Genomic DNA, 20,069 nt, shown 5'->3' with positions numbered 1-20,069 from the left:
TTACCCAGCCCTGCTTTCATTCTGGGATGCTATCTTTGATACTTTTACATTCATCTGTGATAAAGCATTACAGCCAGACCCAGTCATCACAGTATTTGGCGTAGCCCCTACAAAAGTCTCCCTGTCAGTGGCTTAGGCTGATTCATTGACTTTTCCCCTTACTACTACCACCACAAAGGCTAATATTGTTACATTGCAACTCTAACAAGCCAACATCACATTTTCAATGGATAAAAAATGTTATGCCATATTTAAAACTACAAAAATGTAAATACTCTTAAGGCTCAACTGCATTTTTTTTTTTAGCGTTTGGCAGCCATTCCTCTCTTACATACATTATTTCCACTTTTTATTCAAAACACTAGTTCTTCCTCCTTGTGATGTGAGCATGTTCATGACAATTCACCATTAAGATTAAGACCTTTTGCTTATTTCTTTTCATTCATCTATGCTGCAGTGCAAACTTTTGTCACTATGTGCATTCAAACAGGGAGTCATGGCCTTCAGAGTCTTTTTTTCTATCATATACATCAACAAATCAATAAGTGGACTAAGGACACAGGTAAAATGTAAAACTGATTTCGTTGTCACACAGTACACTGTAACTTGACTTTCCATTCTGCCCCCAATTTCTCATTCTGGATAAGAGACCAGACCTGAAGACATCTAGAGGACATCAGATTAGATACAACATTTTAAACCCTTAAATTGCAGCCAATGCAGAAAATAATGTCTTGAGTCATGCATGCAGTGTATGATGGTTGAGGGTGGTTGTCTGCCAGCGTACTGCCAGCACAACCTGTAACTACACAACAAGTATCGTTTTGGCCAACCATGCACATTCAGCCGCCGTTATCGGAGCCTGAAAATGGTATTTTTTGTAACCAGGTCTCAGAGTGGGAAGATTTGAGAACGTCCCCCGGGGCATTGTCGTCTGTACGGCGAAACCGCATACTTTGTTAACGATCAGTCATCGTCCCACCTCCGACGTCTAACCCCACGGTTAGAGGAGCGTTAGAGGAGAGAGACACAGACCAATATGACTGTATACTGAACTGGACTCTGAGCCACATGCAAGGGAATGAATTAAGCCAACCAGATATATATCCCTTTTCCCTGATGGTCTAAATAAGTCGCTTAATTGGTCACTAGTAGCTTTTTTATAAACAAAGTTGCCAAGAAGGTCGCAAAAAGTAGCGAGACAGTGCTTGCCTGTGAGCGCTTTGGGACAGGGAAGGGGCTCCCAGCAGCACCCTCTGCTCGTTGAGGACACTAACTGCAGAGTGATCGGTGCATCAGAGTCCAAAACAGCACAGAGTCTCCACTTACACCAGAAACAGTGACAGATTCCTCTCTAGGATGGAGGAGGATTTGGGAAGTCTACAGATTTGGAGAGAAACTCTCCGGTGTTTGGATTCTCCACAGCGTCTACCCGTCTCTTCTTCTCTGTTGTTGGTGTATTTCTTTGGCAGTTACAGCTCCACATCCAGGCCTGGCATGTGTACTACAGCGTTTTGAATCGGTTTCGCTGGTTTCCTGTGGACGCAGATATTTCTTGAGCCGAGTCTGTGTGGACGGAAAACTTTTGAAAACGACGGAGAAAAGAAAATGTGGTTTTCGAGCATGTGGACGTACCCTGAGTCGAAGTGGGGGCCGCTGCATCTAGAACTTTTAGCCTCTATGGGCGCACTCACACTGTTGTTCTGTACCGGGCCAAAACCGTTTTTTCAGCTAAAGCCTAGTACGTTTAAGCAGTGTGAGTGCACCCGTTCCACGCATAACAGCCGACAGCGGGCCGCTTGAAAGATGTGGGCTTTAGCAGAGCAGTTTGCACATGTACGAGCACGAGCGTGCGCACATGTACGAGCACGAGCACGAGCCCTACGGCGGTAGCGGTATGTGCGCCTGTTCGGACATAGAAAATAGAACGACGGACCATGGGCGGACATTTAACAACAACAACAATGGCGGTGAAAGGTTCACGTTAGTGTGATGCGGAGGTGGAGTGTTTCCTGCAGATTTGGTCGGATGAAACAGTCGACAAGACGCAAAAAAACTCAGAGGTCTGTGGAAAGATTTGTAAACAAAGCCACACACACGCGATCAATGCGTGTGACGTGTTACGGCGTGATGGCGTATGGACAGCAAGAAGCATTGGCCGGCCCTGGCAGTGTGAGTACAAACGGGGCTGGGGCGCGGGGGGAGAGGGAGGGGGGACAAGTACCCTAAAGCCCGGGTCGCGGTGCGGAAGGACAGTGTGAGTGCGCCCTATATGTGAGGCACCTGCTCTTACTACTGAGTCAACGGCCGCCTTCAAATAAACATTTTAAAAATACTTCTTCTTTCATCATTCATTTTAATAGTGTGAAGCTTTAAACTAGGGAGGGTATCTACTTTAGTTGAGCATTCATATTTAATAGAAAAATAAGGTAATAAATCATGTTTCAGGAGATACTGATACAAGATACTGGTTCCTCCAGTATGTAGTTAGCTAAATAGGCTCTATAGTCTGAAAGCCTCCTTGGGCTGCAAGGCATTCACACTCTGGAGTGTGAAAAAACAGCATGTTAGGCTACATTCACACCAGCGATTAGCATAGGATAGGTGTCAGGGTGGGAGTGTCAGTTAAACTGCCAATTTGTGTCTATTGTGTTCCCCATTCCACTGTATTATGTCTGCTCTTTGGTAGATTACGTGATAGCCACCACATTGTGACGTCTGGTTGCGTTTCTCCAAAAGTTGATTAGTCAGGAAGTCAGTTTAAACTTGGCTGCTACATTTTTTTCAGCATCCCCTCTAGTCCCCACCACCGCAGCCCAAGTGCAGGGGCAATGAACTTTAACACTCACACTCTTGCAGGTCGGCTGTTGGCTAAGAATGAAAATAAATCCACCAGAGGGCCGTAGACATGATGTTTGCACGATTTAAAGTAGGGATGCTAACTTGCACCTATTTTCTGACTGGTAGGCAAACCTTGTTTAACCGGTCATGAACCGTTCAGGTTTGGGCATACTTCCAATTTAACCACCAGTCTCCATTGATGTAGAAGAATGTGTAATTCTTGCTACTATGCTAGCATGTTGCAATTTAAGCTCTTTTTTCCTGCTAAGTTTGTGACTCTCATGACAGGCGTGCACAACTGCTCGCTACAGAGCAGCAACAGAACAACATGTGGTATGCCAGAAATACACACAGCTACAACGCAATTTGTTCATGGGGAATGAGGGGTCGCATGTGTTGCCTCCATGAGTTTTATTTACTGACTTACATTTTTTTAAATATATTTATATTATGTATATTTCTTGTAACTAATGGTATTAATCAGTGAAAATCGGTTGTTTCGTCACTGCTAGTGTTGGTGAATGTTTGATGGCCCGAGTTTCACTGTTTGATAGGTATGAAAGTACAAACACACTCACACACATACATACACACTATCCCCTACTTAGCCGTTGTCCCCCATTGTGCACTCCTTTCCTCTCTTTCTTTCTCTTCAACACGATAACAACAGCAGAGTTAAAGCCTCTAGAAACACTTACTTTGAATATCAAATTGGTTGTGTATATATGTGCATGTGGGCTGCTCCTGTCATTTCTGGTATGACAGTATGTCCACTCTGTTTTTGGGTGTAGATCCATTGTGATGTTTTTAAGTGAAGATGTAGTACATATCTAGCAGAAGGTATTTCCACATACAGTATGTATGTGAAAGAACAGCCAGTATTTACGTATATTAGCACTAGTAATGGATACTGACACTGCTCATTATACTTTTAAAAACTTGAACAATGCTCTTATTGGTTTTATTTTATAGAGTAAAAAAATAATAATTGGTCATGAGTGGACATTCTTTTTCAGCAGCAGTAGTAATGTTTGCCTTCTGAACACTGTGTCAATGTTTGTGACAATGGCACTTTGTGATATTCCCAGCATTGGTTGTGCAGGATAGGACAACTTTAGTAGAAATGGCAGGTCACTTCAACAAAAACCTTTATTTAGTGAAAAAAAACAGGGATCAAAATTGGAGAACAGTATTCACTGTGTCAGAAGAGAAGATTTCAACAATGTTTTCTTCTCTAGGATTCAAAAATGAACGACCAGCCTTTTTGAGGGACTTAAAAGAATCTTTGTCCTTGAGACCAACATTTCAATATTGTCGTTGCTCACAAACTGTGAACGCCCAACCTCTCTCTGATGGCTGAGAGGGTCATCCCTTTGGCCTTTTCATCTTGACAACTTGCTGTCTCAGAGTTTCACTCTCCTTAGAGCAGCTTCCATCTTACAAACTAACCAGGAGAGGTGCCAGATAAATAGGGTGGGTCCAACAATTAGTCACAATCAGAAATACTTTAATAATCCCAGGGGGGAATTATAAATCAACTGTCACTAGGAGCCAGATTAACACCAATAACTGGGAGGGATCTAAAAGTGTCTAATTTTGCTTTTTCACAAAATAAAGCTTTTTGTTGAAGTGCCTTGGTTATTTAAAAAAGAAACATGCCAGTACAACAGTGCTATAGCCACAGCTGATATTCTATCAAATTCTGAACAATAAAAAATAAAAATGTATAATTGGTTGTCTAATTTTGATCTCCAGTGTAAATGAATGCTCTACAGGACAAGCAGACAGAACACAAGTAAATGAAAATGCCCTGGCAACTGTGCTAGCTGGCTTTGCAGGTAGTTGTCTTCGACTTACTGATAATCAGCAATGTTTTTGGGGTTATGTTTAACAATAAACAGGTAATTCCCTTAGCTTTTAAAGTTGTAATAATGCAGTGTATATTTGTGTGTCTGTGTTTAGTTTGCACAGGGTGAGTACAACTCTAGTGGGTTTGACCTGAATGTGATGCCAGTCTGGAGCAACAACATCACCGGCAGTGGAGTAGTGGTCAGCATCATCGATGATGGTGAGTCTAACCTTCGCTGCAACATAGTGGAACGGCTTAAATACAGTAGTTATGCAGATACATGATGGCTATTGAATACTGTAGCTTGATTACCAAAGAATATAATGTCAAATACCAGTATAATACCAAAAACAGAACATTGTGGCATATTTTGGAATATTTACAAATACAAAACATCAGATTGTAACATGACTCACGGTAGCTTCATTTTAACCATACACATTTTTGCCTGTATGTGGAAAATAAATGTATCTTATTTAGGAAATGGCATGACAGCCATGCCGATATTGATTTCACCATTGTGAGTCTGTGTGTATCTAGGGTTGCAAAATTCTGGAAATATTCAAAGTTGGAAATGGAAATTAACCTTATTATATACAGACATAAAAAAAACACACTTATCTGTGGATTTTATGGTAGAATGCACAGTGCACTGTTCAATAAAGTTATTGTAAGTTACCCCCAAATTTCCAGTTCATTCCTGTTAATTCCCATTAATTCCAATATATTCCCATTAATTCTCATGGAAAGTATTCAACTGTTTAACAGAAACTGTCCACCCCTTTGCAACCCTGTGTGTGTCTTCATGGCAAAAGGTTGTCCTGGAGACACCTGCTGTATCAGGGACTACCACAGAGGAAGTTTTGAGAATTTTATGTTTTTATTTCTGCAATTCTGTAGCCATATTTTGAGCCTGTGATACAGCCCCAACCATGTAAGATACAGTCACAAAACTTTACAAGTGTGTAGTTGAGATCAAAATGGAGACCCAGTTCAAAGATGGGTTTGGTCCTAGCAAGCGCCAGAAGTATGTCCCTTGCCTGATTTGGCTTAGCTACTGGTGTGATCTTTAGTCCTTTTCTAGGCTGCGGGGTGCACTTTCCAAACAGATTTTAGATTTGCAAAGACTTGTCAAGTTTCATGTGATGAAGCTGAACTCTGGCCCTCAGTGAAGAGGGTGAACGATTAATGTTAGCACCCCCTCCACCACCACCTCCACCACCTTTACCGTCATCTTCGTCTCAGTCACGCCACAATGAGAATTCATTTCTCTCTGATTGCTGGGATATCTGGCAACAAGGGAAATGAGAGTGTGGCATCTTATGGGCTCATTCATCAAGAACTAATTGAAGCCTCACTAGTCTCAAGTGCTGATAGAGCTGGAGTAGTGTTGGAGTGTGCTGTTTTGTATGTGTGTGTGTTAAAGTGTTCATGTGACGCCTTTTTTCCATCCAAGTGGCTCTGATTCTGCAGTATGTGTGCGAAAGTGGACTAGGAGAAAATGTCCTATAAAAGTGTCATTAATCCAAGAATAAGAAAGGCATATCCGTATGGGTGTGTGTTTTTCATCCACTTGCACCCTTGCATGTCTGTCTGCTTGCGTGTGTGTTGATTTTAACTAGTCTGTTTTTGATGAGAGATGCTGCTATTATGGTGGACTGCTGTGGACAGAAAGCCTTCTCTTTGCTGTGCATCCCTCTGCATACAGACAGCTACTGAGTGTGTGTGTGTGTGTGTGTGTGTGTGTGTGTGTGTGTGTGTGTGTGTGTGTGTGTGTGTGTGTGTGTGTGTGTGTGTGTGTGTGTGTGTGTGTGTGTGTGTGTGTGTGTGTGTGTGTGTGTGTGTGTGTGTGTGAGTGTGTGTGTATATACTGGTGGCAGGGGGTGGAGGGTGGATACAGAATGAGCAAGCAAGCAAGAATGGAAAGAGAAAGAAATTAAATAGAGGAAGGATATAGAGGGAAATGTCAGGCAAAAGCAAGAGTAAAAAGGATTCAGAGAGGGGGCGAGTAAGTGTGTTAATGTGTGTGTGTGTGTGTGTGTGTGTGTGTGTGTGTGTGTGTGTGTGTGTGTGTGTGTGTGTGTGTGTGTGTGTGTGTGTGTGTGTGTGTGTGTGTGTGTGTGTGTGTGTGTGTGTGTGTGTGTGTGAGAGAGACTGAGAGTATTAGACTTGCACCACTGAATCTCCTCTCCTCCGAGGCTATTGTACTCTGGTCCACCTCTCTGTATTGATTCCACCGGGCAAGAGCTCCCTCACTCTTTCTCTGTCTCTTTCTCTCATTTCCTTGGTTTTTTCCTGTTCCCTCTTTGTTAACTAGGAGATGACTTCTTCCTCTGGCCACCTTCCTCTTTTTCCTTATCCTCTTTCTCCGTCTCTCCCTGCCTCCGTCCCCCTTGGACAGTCTGCCTCTCACAGCTGAAGGATCATGTACACTCTCACCTTTAGCCACCTTTCAATCGATGCCTATTGATTTTGATATCACAATGAAATAAATTATTTTTCTTTGAGTGAAAGCCCCCCTCCTCCACTCTCCTTCAATCCAGGCCCTCTGTTTTAAAGCTAATGTAAATGGCATCTGAGGTCGGTTACTATGCCACCATCAATTTGTGCCAGTGTTTGGGTTTGCTTCTGACTCTCTTTTTTTAGACTGTTGTCTCACCATTGTACAAGTAGATATATTTGCTTTACATGTATTTTAATGATGTACTTTATGGACATCAGTGTGACCCTGAGCTCAATAAAAAGGGGCCTCATTTACCAACATCCGTAAGCACAATTTTGTGCATAAAACTTGCTAATTATGTATGCTAATTTCTATACATAAATTCTGATTCATCCATTTCTTCTTGCGCTTCAGAATGTGGTTACATTCAAGAACAATTTGACCATGTGTACCAACAAACCCCTATTTATACAAGAGTGTAATCATGGGTAAACCCATTTCTAAATTACAGACACACAAACCAACTGTCGACATGTTAGTGATTGATATGTCCTCCACTTTTTTTGCTCTAGAATAGTTCTTTTATTGGTTTCTTTTCTTCATTTTTGTTAGTTGTTTGCTTTGTTATCTAAAATGTCAGAAAATGGTGAAAAATGTGGATCAGTGTTTCTTAAAGCCCTAGATGACGTCTGCAAATGTCTTGTTTTGTCCACAACTCAGTGATATTCAGTTTACTGTCATAGAGGAAGAAATAAACCAGAAAACATTCACATTATTATTGAGTTTGGACTTTTTTTCTGAAAAAGTGACTCAAAATGATTATTGTTATCAAAATATTTGGCGATTAATTTAATCGTTGACAAGTAATCGATTAAGAGTTGCAGCTCTACTATACACACATATACATTTATATTTTAAACATTTTATCTAGAGCGAAATTATGCCATAATTTTATCTTGATCCTCATGTGGTACATCACTTAGCATGTGTGGCTACAGAAGATCCAGAGGAATCGTTTGCATTCATTTTGATTGATTTAACTGAGCCAGGTAGGTTTTCTGCTATACTGAAACATTTTTTAAAAAAGTGCAACAATTAAAAAGCAAGTGTCAAGCATCAACAGGAGATATATCCGCAGCTACTGTGATAATGGATTAATTGTTGAATTAATCTTTCAAGGAAAAGTTAGTTCCAGGTTCTCAAAGGTGAGAATCAGTTGTTTTCCGTGGTTTTACATTAAAGTAAACTGGATGTCTTTGGACTGTTGGTCGAGCAAAACAAGGCATTTGATGCTGTCACCTGATGGGCTTCCATCCCTTTTTTTCTCATGATTTAGAGAAGAAACGACAAATTGAGAAAATTAACACCAACAACATGCTGGGACACTTTCCTTTATGCCTGCTTCAGGGATGCTACAGTATCTTCACCTCATTGTCTGTAATATTTTTCATCTTTATCTCACTCAGCTGCCTATAACTACTCTTTACTATAGGGTTTCTCGGACATGAAAGAGATATGGTTGACCATATCTTGCAATTTGGGAGCGGTTCCGTATGTAACTGAGCCTGTACATGCACAAGCAGTTTAATATGGTACTTTATATAATATTATATGTCTCATTGTTATATACCTATTTTTTACATGGCAACTTTCTTGTCTGTATGGGCAGTTCATAGGCACCTATTTAGAACTTGTTCTATGCATGTTTTGATGATTGAGGCTAGGACCCTTCCATAGAAGGAATAAAAGACGGCTGTTACATATAGGTATACAACATAAACAGCAGTCATTAGCCACGACTGGGTTGAATATAAACATTCATCAGTGAAATGGCATCCACCTTCCACCCACCTTATCCCACAACAGCCCCATTGTGCCTGTCACCTGCTATCAACACAGGCCTCCGTCCCTCCTGGAAGGGCGTCCCAAAAGCACTCCGATATTGATTGGTGCTTACGCCATTGTCATTACATGTCATTGGTCTACAGAGACACAGGACACAAATTGGACTGGGGAAGGGGGGCGTATGGATGGATGGATGGATGGATGGATGGATGGATGGAGAGAGAAAGACAGCTGAGCAGTGTCAAAGATAATTCAGTGATCTCAGTGAGTAGGACAGTTTTATGTCACACTGATTTGCAAAGAGCAAGGAAATGGTCCTTTGAAGATATGCTGTCTTCCTTGCAGAGCATCACAATAGTATGTGGAATATATATACAGGTAAACATCAATTTAGGCGAATCCTGCCTACTCTCTCCCCTCCTTTAATGCATCCTATAGCAGATGTACATATTGTGCACTTTCTTTTTTATGTCTTGGGAATTACATTAAGGTGAAGCTGGTGGGATTTTATAGTTGTACTTTGAAAAGCAATCCACTGAGGGAATAATGTGAGCCCAATGTAGATGCAGAGCTGTATTCACTGAATGTAGTCATACTGTATGTATTTATCTCTTGATGTAGGAGGAGTGATAAAACATTTTATGGCTGATTATGGTGGCTTACATAGCTACTGTAAGAAGTAGAGCTGTACTTTAAATATTCTACAGTCTCAGCTGATTGACTTAATGAGGCATGTCCATACAACATGAAAAGCATTTACTTCACTGTCTGCTCATGCTGTGCATCACATCTGTAGAGTGTCCTACAGAAAACTTTCATTTAAATAAACAAACAAAAAAAAACAACCGGGAAAATTGTACTTTTGGGAGTGAACTGCACATTTTCTTAGTTAGTTTTCACGATCAGTGTGTTATAATCTATGGTGTCATGACACTGAACACAACAACTGCTCCTGAGATGCTCTCATCTGAGACCTTTGCTGAACATTAACGTTATAACAGTCCAAAATACTCACTCACCATATATAACAATGATTTCTAAACAGCTGGTGTTGTGTGTCTAACCAAGAACATACCATCTAAAAAAGGCAAATTTTAGGTAAAAAACAGCTTTTGGTTGATTAACACTGAAACAATTGGTATGGTGATTTGTATGTTAACTGAGTCACATACTAGTGTATTAACCCACTATTACCAGTATCTAAGCGCACATTGTACCTATACAGTGTAAACAAAGCAGGCCATAATTTCCCTTATTACTGCACATTTGAAAAAGTGTTGCACACAAACCACTGACAGTCTGTCGAGGTAGCACAAACTAAGAGCGTGATTATCATGATTATCTTTCACCACCAAGCAACATAGTCATTGACAGGTAGCAAAATGGTTGCTAAGCAACACTGAATGAGTGTTCTTTTTTCATTAACACATTTTATTCCAGTCTGCACATATGAGGACATATGATAGAGTAGTATTATAGATTCATATTTATATTTTAGTATAGTATTAGATAGTATTACCCCCTTACCCCAGGGCATCTGGCTCAACCAGAGAGATTCGGATAATTCTTTGGTATTCTAGCTTTGCTGAAATGGATCCTATGCAGAACTTGGAACTGAATGAGGCAAGCCTTGCACAACAGAAGGATGCATGTATTGCATCCAGTGCATCATCCCAGCATCTGACAAAGTGATACCCAGCTCAGTTTCCCAACCTGTGTGGTTTCTTATGCAGAGCAGGGGAAGTCACCTCTGATGAAAGATCATATAGAAATATGGGGTGTTGACAAGTCACTAACTGTGAGTAGATGGTTGATGCCAAAGGCCAGCAGACTCTGTGGAAATGCTAAGGTGTTGGATTTAGCAAAGTTCAGGCTTCCACAAGTCATGGAAAACCGTGAACAGCCATGGAATTTCATTATATTGTTTGTCAGGCCTGAAAGAAAAACAGGGAATTAGTAAAATCCTTGAATGTTTCGGAAAAGTGATGAAATTGTGTTGTTTATGATGAAAAGGCAATATCTTCATTGGATAATCTATCATGTTATCTAACGGCAAATTCATTTCCTGTAGCTGTTGACGTAGCATAGCTCTAAAATGCGTTGATGGGTGACGTTTTGTTTACTGTCACATATGTTACTTTGTTTTCTCCCAACGTTCCATATCTCACTACTTGTGTGCCAGTGTGACATAATGATTTGTTTCGATAAAGCAGGACAAGTGTACATTTAATATTTTATATGTAGTATTGTATGTAGGCAGCATACATATGTTGCTTCATTGTTTTCCAGAAATTAGTTAATTATCAGATACATTAAGAATATACTGATTGTACAATCAGTTCAGTTTCCCCTCATGCTTAAAAGCTAGTGTCAGACAAAATGTAAATGTATTGACTGATGTATTTGAGGTGAATATGATTATTACAAAATATTAGGGATTGGAAAAAGGTTGTAGTATACTATAACTGTCTTTTTGTGTTATAGGTTGTGAATAGTCAGTGCTTTCCATTCGATGGAGTTGAAGTAGTGGAGGTGACGCGTGCATGTGGGGAAAAAAGTGTGTGCCTGCAAAGAGCGCCTTGCTGGGAAGGGTTCTTTGGACCTACTTTGTGTGCAGTACATGTGATCTGACAAACAAGCAGTTATAAATGACCCGTAATCGTCATGTGTTCATTTTAGGTTTTTTAGTCATGGTCTTAGTTCAAGTCAAGATTAGTTCAAAATATTTTACATGCATTAAATGTCTGATTATCATATTAAGACACAATATAGGCAAAATGTTTATATATTTATACATTGCTTATTTTCATACACCCCGGTTCACATGAAGTCGGGACGTTGTGTAAAACTTGAATAAAAACAGAATACAATGATTTGCAAATCCTTTTCATTCATATTTCATCTATATTCAATTAAATACACTGCAAAGACAATACATTAAAGTTCAAACTGATAAACTTTATTGTTTTTTGGAAAATATTTACTAATGAATTTGATGCCTGCAACATGTTCTAAAAACAGCTAGGACCGGAGCATTTTTTTCACCATCACCTGTCCTTTTAACAACACTCAACAAGACTTTGGGAACTGAGGACACTAATGTTGAAGCTTTGTAGTTGGAATTCTCTCCCATTCTTGCTTGATGCACATCTTCAGTTGCTCAGAAGCCCTTGGTCTCCGCTCCACACAGTTTCAATGGCAGACAGGTGTGGACTGCAGCAGGCCAGTCTAGTACCTGCACTCTTGTACTACAAAGCCACCCTGTTGTAACACATGCAGAATGTGTCTTTGCATTGTGTTGGTGAAATAAGCAGGGAAGTCCCTGAAAAAGACGTTTCTTGGATGGCAGCTTATGTTGCTCCAAAACCTTTACTCTCAGCATTAATGGTGCCTTCACAGATGTCTAAGTTACCCATGATGCCATGGGCACTAACACACCCCCATACCATCACAGATGCTGGCCTTTCAACATTACGCTGATAACAATCTGGATGATCCTTTTCCTCTTTTTCCCTGAGGACACGACCTCCATGATTTCCAAAAACAACTGTAAATGTGGACCACAGCACACTTTTCCACTTTGTGTCAGTCCATCTCAGATGAGCTCGATCCAAGAGAAGACGGGGTTGTATCTGGGTGTGAGTTTTAACTTGCACTACATGGAGCGTCAAACTATCAGTGACAGTGGTTTTCTAAAGTGTTCCTGAGCCCACGTGGTAATATCCTTTACAGAATAATGTTGGTTTTAATGCGATTCTCAGGATTCTTTGAATCTTTTGATGATATTATGGACTGAAGATGATGAAATTCCCAAATTCATTGCAACTGTACATTTAGAAACGTTGTTTTTAAAATGTTGGACTATTTTCTCAGGGAGTTGTTCCCAAAGTGGTGAAACTCACCCCATCCTTGTGAACGACTGGTTCTTTCAGTGATGCTCCTTTTTATATCAAATCATGACACTCACCTGTTTCCAATGAACCTGTTCACTTGTGGAATGTTCCAAACAGGTGTTTTTGGAGCATTCCTCAACTTTCCCAGTCTTCTTTTGCCGCTGTCCCAGTTTTTTTGGAACGTGTTGCAGGCATTATAATCAAGATGAGTTAATATTTACAAAACAATATGAAGTTTATCAGTTTGAACATTTAATATGTTGTCGATGTAGTGTATTCAATTGAACATAGTTTGAAAAGGATTTGCAAATTGTTGTATTCTGTTTTTATTAAGGTTTTACAATTACACGTCCCAATTCCATGTGAATTTGGGTTGTAAACCCAAAACATATTATATTATTACTCACTAACAGATAATAACTGTGTCAGATTGAATCTGTATAATGTCTCAGATGAAAGCTTCTGTGCGTCTGTCACGTGTTTCACTCAAGTGATTGTATTTGCTGTTATGTTACTGTGTGCTGTATTTTGACATCTGACTAATCAGCAGAGGGAGCATCGTGTCCTAACAGCATGCGACAAAGACAGGTGTCCGCTAAAGTTAGTTTGGGTATGTTGTTTTTGATTGTCCTTACTGGCTGTGAGCAATGCAGAAGAAGAAGAACAGCTGATACTTTAGTTGAAATGATGAGTTATCTAAACAAAACACTCTTTTTTACTCCAAAACCTAAATAAATGTTTTATCGTATGTCAACAGACCAGATAAAGACTTGGAGGAAATGTGTGGCACTTGTGTGTGTTTGAAGTGATGGCACGGCTTAGGAGTCCACAGTGCACGGGACATATACCGTTTTTCCAGGCGCATATTTTACAGCTTGTTCCACACCGTGGACAAAGAGTGTCATTGATATGCGATAGTTGATTCTCGTGTGCTGTTAGGACATGGATAGAGACCAATTTCCTCTTGTTTAAAAATAAATAAATATATATATATATAATATTATTATTATTTTTTAAATTTATGATTAAAATAATTCAGCAGTGGCAATCAAATTCCTGGAATGACAAACCTCCGCTGCTTGATGCATGAAGAGGAAACCCTAGTCATTATGAATTTGAAAATACCTATACAGATCAGGGTGCTGATGGTCCAATATGGAACGTAACTTCAAAACTAGGAAACAAACCGTCAGCATTAGTTATTTATTTTATTGAAATAAATAATTGTTACAAATAAGTCTGAGTGGAATTTTTGGTTATTAAAGTTAAAGGGGAATTTTGGTATTTTTCAACCTGGACCCTGTTCCCCCATGTGATTCTGTGTAAATTACTCATGGCAACAGCTTTTATTGCAATATTCCAGTATTGGACTGCTGGGAACCAGGCTGCAACACAATCAAACGGGGCCACTCTGCACCATCAATGTACGTTTTTTTGCCCCTGACAGAATCAGATCATTATTATAAGTATCTTACTACATTAAAGAAAGATGGTGCATCTTCAGAGAGGATCGCCGGCAGAGAGAGTTGGAAGCGTAGCTTTGTGTTATCTAAAAGATTTTTTTTTTTTTTTAAGATTTGATATTTTGGCAGTTTTTCAAGCCTTTATTTTACAGGACAGACATGGAATGGGGTGAGAGAGAGAGGGAGAGACATGCAGCAGAGGGCTGTAGGTCAGAGTCAAACCCGCAGCCGCTGCCTCCAGGACCTTCAGCCTCTTTACATGAGGCGACTTCTCTAACCACTGAGCCACTGATCGCCCCAGTCTAAAAGATTTCTAATAAAAATAATTGTTTGTGTTTGTGTATTTATGAAGTGTGCAAACAAAACGTGGAGCTACACTTTACGCAGCTTTCATTGAGGTTACCTTTGGATGCAGACAGGCAGAAGTTGTGACTAGTTGTGCTACAAATGGAACCTTATAACTGTGGATACACGGAACCCAGCAAAGAGGAGAAGACATTCTACCAAAACACGTTTTCCTAAAGAAAAAAGCTGTTCCAAGTGTGAAGTGCAGCAGACAGAGTGTAGGTAGTCTAATGCTATTAGCTAAAGTTACTTTTGTTGACCTGCATCAGTAGCTACACACCAAAGCATGGCAGGATAACGATAACTCCTCTGTCATTCCATCATCCAGACACTTCTAAGAGCAATCTGAGCCTGTCACTGGCAAAAACTCACTTATAGTGGATGTACACTTACAGTGGTTCTTGCACCGTTTGATAGCATTGCAACTGTTCACAGCAGCCAGGCTGCTCAATACTGGACAAATTTCATTAAAAAAAAACGTATTGTCTTCAGTGACTCAAACAGAAATGCATGGGGAAATACGTAGGGTGCAGGTTGAAAAAAAACAGAAATTCCCTTTTAATATTTATTTGAATAACTTCTCTTTTTTTGTATTTGGCTAAAACTCTGTTGCCGTTCATTGGGCTAGATTTTTCAACAGACATGTTGGTATTTGTATAAGATAAACTTAATTTTAACAATGTATTTGTATCTGTATTTTTACATCTTGCTCACGTTGTGTATGCATCGATGCATTAAGGCGGGCTCCTGGCTTAAGTCCAGAGAGTGTCAGAAGTCTATGTGTGCATGCGGGGCTGTTTGGTAGAAATGACACTGGCCGGCTATGTAAAAGTGTGTCTGACGGGGAGCGACGGAGTCAGCGCTTTTTCCCCCTCCCTCTTTGCCCCCCGCTGTTCAATCCATCCAGCTGCTGTCACCACAGGGGAGCAGACAATCTATCAAGGCATCGGGATGCATTCTCCTCACCTGCGCTGCGCCTTTAATGAACAGCCAACATGATCCCGGCTGACAAGCAGGAAATGGATGTAATAAAGATTGTTTCTGCATGCTCTTTGCATCCCTGATAAATCACCTCGCTGTGCAACAGATACGGGAGCCACATGGAAATTTGATTTCACACGGCAAGGGGGAGGAAGAAGAGAACAGTGGGGGAAAAAGAGAGCTGGTAGTGGCAGGGTCACTCTATTTTATTCTCCTTTTTTCTTCAGCAGAGCAGTGGAGCAAGGTGTGTGGGGGTTGAATGGAGGGAATGCTGTTTGTTCCTGGGCTTTTACTTATCCCACCAACGCTCTGTTAAACCCCGAACATGCCTCTGTGCCTGTAGGTCTATAAACAATGACTGACGATGTGTGATGACGTCAACATAGGTGTCTGTCTTCTAACTTGGACATAACAGTAATATGTGCACTAGGGGGCAGGGGCCGCATTTACCAAAACAAAATACAGAGGAAATAACGAAACCTAAAGATGGAAACCTATTTTCATTGCGCAAAAATAAGACTACTGCATAAAAATACATTGTGAAATGAACTAATACTTCTCAGTCTCTCTGGATATTTTTTCCCTGCTGAACCATACAGAGTCTGATAATAGGACCATAAATATACAAATTGTGTAGGGTTTGCAAGTGTGCAATTGGGTCGCCTGGGAGCCTCTGCAAGCCATTTTTACCAAGAACCCCCCTTATATCTTTGTGAGTATGCTTGTAAAAGTCAAGACTTATCAAAAACGTCTGCAAAAAGTCTCTGACCTTATGTGAGCATGGGGGAGGATGACCCATGCGCAATGTAACTGGAGCTATTTAGCCCATTGAGCCTTAGAGCTATTTCAGACAATTTTACTACATATGTGTAAATGAATGTTATGACATAATGGCACTGTGACATGTCCTCAATTTACTCTTCTTGTTAAAAGTATATGTATCACCTTAAAAATGTAACAAGACTTAGAGGGCTCATGTCAGCTCATGACTTAGAAAAACGTGTCCATGCCTTTATTACCAGTAGGCTAGACTACTGTTATGGTCTCCTTGCAGGTCTTCCCAAAAAAAGGCAGCTACAGCTTGTTCAGAACGCTGCTGCTAGAGTTGAACAAAGACCAAAATATGTGAGCACATTACACCAATTCTTAAATCATTACACTGGCTTCCTGTACGTCAAAGAATCGATTTCAAAATCCTCCTGCTCACATATAAATCACTACATGGTCTAGGGCCGAGGTATATCACTGATATGCTCCCACTACATAAGCCTTCTAGATCACTAAGATCCTCTGAGGCCAATCTGTTAGTGGTTCGCAGAGTAAACTCAAATCAAGGGAAAGCAACTTTAAGTCATTATGCAACAAACAGCTGGAATAAACTTCCTGAAGATGTGAGACTTTCACCCACTCTGACCACTTTTAAAACTAGACTGAAAACTTTTATGTTCACCTTAGCTTTCTGATAAATCTTTGCACTTTTAACGTCCACACTGTTTTGATTATTGTCTATGTTTTTTTATTCTTTGTGTCTTTCTGTAACGCATTTGAATGTATGACATGTGCTGTGAAGCACTTTGAGTCTGCCTTGTGTATGAAAAGTGCTATACAAATAAAGTTGCCTTGCCTTATATGAACTTGTGGGCGTTGGGACTTGGCATGGGAACCGGAGGGTAGCCGATTCAAGTTGCTGTATGGGCTAAGTACGGAGTGTTGGGTGGTAGCTGGAGAGGTTTACCTCCTGGACACTCCTAAGGTGCCTTTGAGCAATGCACCAAACCCCATAACGGTTTGGGGCACTAAGCTGTGGTCACCTATCATTCTGATATCTTTCCACATTGATGCATGTACTTGTGTGTGTGTCAGTGGAGATTGCTCTAAGACTGCAAGGGAAGCTCAGCTTCCCTTAAAATGTCACCAAAAAAAAAGAAAAAGTGGTGAAATATGTGATGCTGTGTTTACATTTCATTGACTAAAAACGCGCTAGAAAGCCGTTATCTTTCGTTCAGAATCAGCTCCTTATCACAGGTAACCAACACAACCACCTTCTCATTCATCCACAGCTCCACAGCGCTTTACACAGTCGGATGCTCAGATTCTACTGACTTCAATGGGGAAGCGTAGAGCGGGTTGTTCCACTGCAGCCAAACTAGACGCTCATTGGATAAATGCTGGGCTTTGTCCCGCCCATCGGATGCTCAGCGTCTCTGGGGGTCAATGGGACAGTGGGCTGGCCCAGACGCTCGGCTTCTGCATGATGATTGGATGAGCTTTCTGAGGAGGAATCCTTTTTTGATTGACAGCTAAATGAGCGAATCAGCGATCTTGAAAAATAAACATCCAGCGGAGCACTTTCAAAGTATTTCATTCCGTTGTTCGGAACTGATCCAGAGACTTTACCGATCCCCAGAGACTTTGTCTTTGTTAAAAACGACTAGCATTGAGTTTGCGGAGCTTCTCTCCCGTCACGATCACTCTCACTCACAGGCGGTTACACTTCACAGTAGCCTGGCGCAGCAGCTCCAGCTTGGTCAAGGCCGTTTAAGCAGCCCAGCTCTGCTGCCATTGAGAGGACACTGGTCAAGCGCCTGGAAAAGACGCCTAGATGGTACGACAAGGTCACAGATCATTTTCTTGAAAAGTTACGAAGGGTAGAACTTAAATAAAAATAAACAAACACATTTTTGATGTAGGCTGGAAAAATGAGCTCACCCTTCCTTGAATGACCAGCAGCCGCCACTGGTGTGTGTGTGTATGTGTAAATGAAAAATATTACTACATACTGTACCACCTGCAAATCAATTTGTTTCAAGTAGTTTCTTTCTTGATAAATCTCAGTGACACTATTGATCCTTGACGGTTATTTAAAAAAACTCTTGAAACAGTTAACAAATTCTGAAACTGGCATTAATACCCATATGCAGTTCATGACTGGTAGATTTACCACTTAAAAGTAATATTTCAAATAAAGGGTATGTTTCTTATTTCTAGCTGGCAACTATCAAATTGGCCTTTTATCAGCTGCATCTAGTTAATTGAGCTTCACAAGTTGGTGTCTTTGGCCTGTGAAAAGTGGTATTAAATATGAACTTGACATAGCCGACATGAAATTGCGCTAAAAGACTGGGGCTAAAGCGATGTGTACTGTGCAAAAAAGTTGGCATCCTCACTAACTGATGACCTAGTAAGTAGAAACAACTTAGTCCTTGTATTACTGTGTAGAGCTATTTAGTCCTTATCAGTATAATATGGAAAAACTAAATATGTGCTCTTTATTGATCTTGGAAGTGATGCTCTATTACTACTAAAGGTAGTAAGCTAGTTAGCAGCACATGCTAACATTTACGTTAAAGCAGATGAACACGTTTCTTAATGTTTTCCTTACACTTTTACTCTGATGCTTTTTGTTTTGAAAAATGTTTAAAACTGACTAAAGAATTACAATGGCTGGATGAGATTGAGAGTCTGCTTTTCAGTGTACCACATACGCTCATATTGAGTTCTGCAGGAATTATTCCTAAAACACGGATGTGAGTTAGCATTTTTGCACTCCTGGTTCCCTCGTCTCAAAGTCAAAGGGATTTTCAAGTGGGTTTTTTGGTTAGATGTCTAACACAAGGTCTGTCGTTAACACTAACTTAAGATTTTAACATTTTCTTCCACAAGGTAAAATTTGTAAGTCTATATGCCACTTGTGTCCTTAAAAAGGCCTTTGCTAACAAGCCACTAAATGAGACTACAGTCATCATTACGCTGTACAAGCAAAGTCAGTTGGAAGCTAGAGGGTGGTGTAGTTAAATTTGATTTAATAACCTTGAGTCATCCCAAAGGGATTAATAAGGAGAAGTCTAAGTCTAAGTTCCTTCTTAGCCTTACATTAGCGTTTGACTTTTGGCGATTGTATTTGGGTCTACTCTTCAAAATAATAAGATTTATTTATTAATAATTATTATTTAAATAATAAAAGCGGTGTCCATTTGTGAAGATTATCTTGCACAAAAAGTGTAAGTATCAAACTTTTGTTTGCTACGAGCTTATTTTCTGCAAAAGTCCAATGGAAAACTCCAACTGACTCTTTGTCAAGGGAACCAAGGGTTATGCTAAGTTGTGCGTTGGCCTACCAAAAGTATGTTGTCCCTGTAGAGCTCTATAACCTACCGGATGGATCTCCATCGAACCTGCGTCTCTCCACCCAAGGTATTTTTTTTTAGCAAACTGAGAAACCAGGACACCTGATGCAGTAACATTGGCATGAATGCCTATACCACAGTGCAACACCCCCACTCAAAGACACAATATAAGACCAAACAACACATAACACTAGCTGACATTCACCCACATGGCCTGCTGTCCAAACCTACTGTAGTAGTCCTCTTAACAGGAAGCATTCATATTATAGAGTACAGGGAGAG

At 40.4% G+C, this 20,069-nt stretch overlaps 1 protein-coding gene across 1 annotated transcript in view; it reads left to right on the top strand.

The window, feature by feature from the left end:
- Positions 1 to 20,069, top strand: part of LOC310950634 (proprotein convertase subtilisin/kexin type 4-like) — a 228,866-nt gene that overhangs the window by 41,558 nt on the left and 167,239 nt on the right. Inside the window, exon 6 of the mRNA XM_083918538.1 lies at positions 4,804 to 4,909. Coding sequence (XP_083774664.1) covers positions 4,804 to 4,909 — 106 coding nt within the window. The remainder of the gene's footprint in view (positions 1 to 4,803; positions 4,910 to 20,069) is intronic.

Source organism: Echiichthys vipera, assembly GCF_963691815.1.
Source record: "Echiichthys vipera genome assembly, chromosome: 8".
Lineage (NCBI taxonomy): Eukaryota > Metazoa > Chordata > Actinopteri > Perciformes > Trachinidae > Echiichthys > Echiichthys vipera.
Note: the sequence above shows the minus strand (reverse complement) of the source record. Positions and strands in the feature narration are given on the sequence as shown.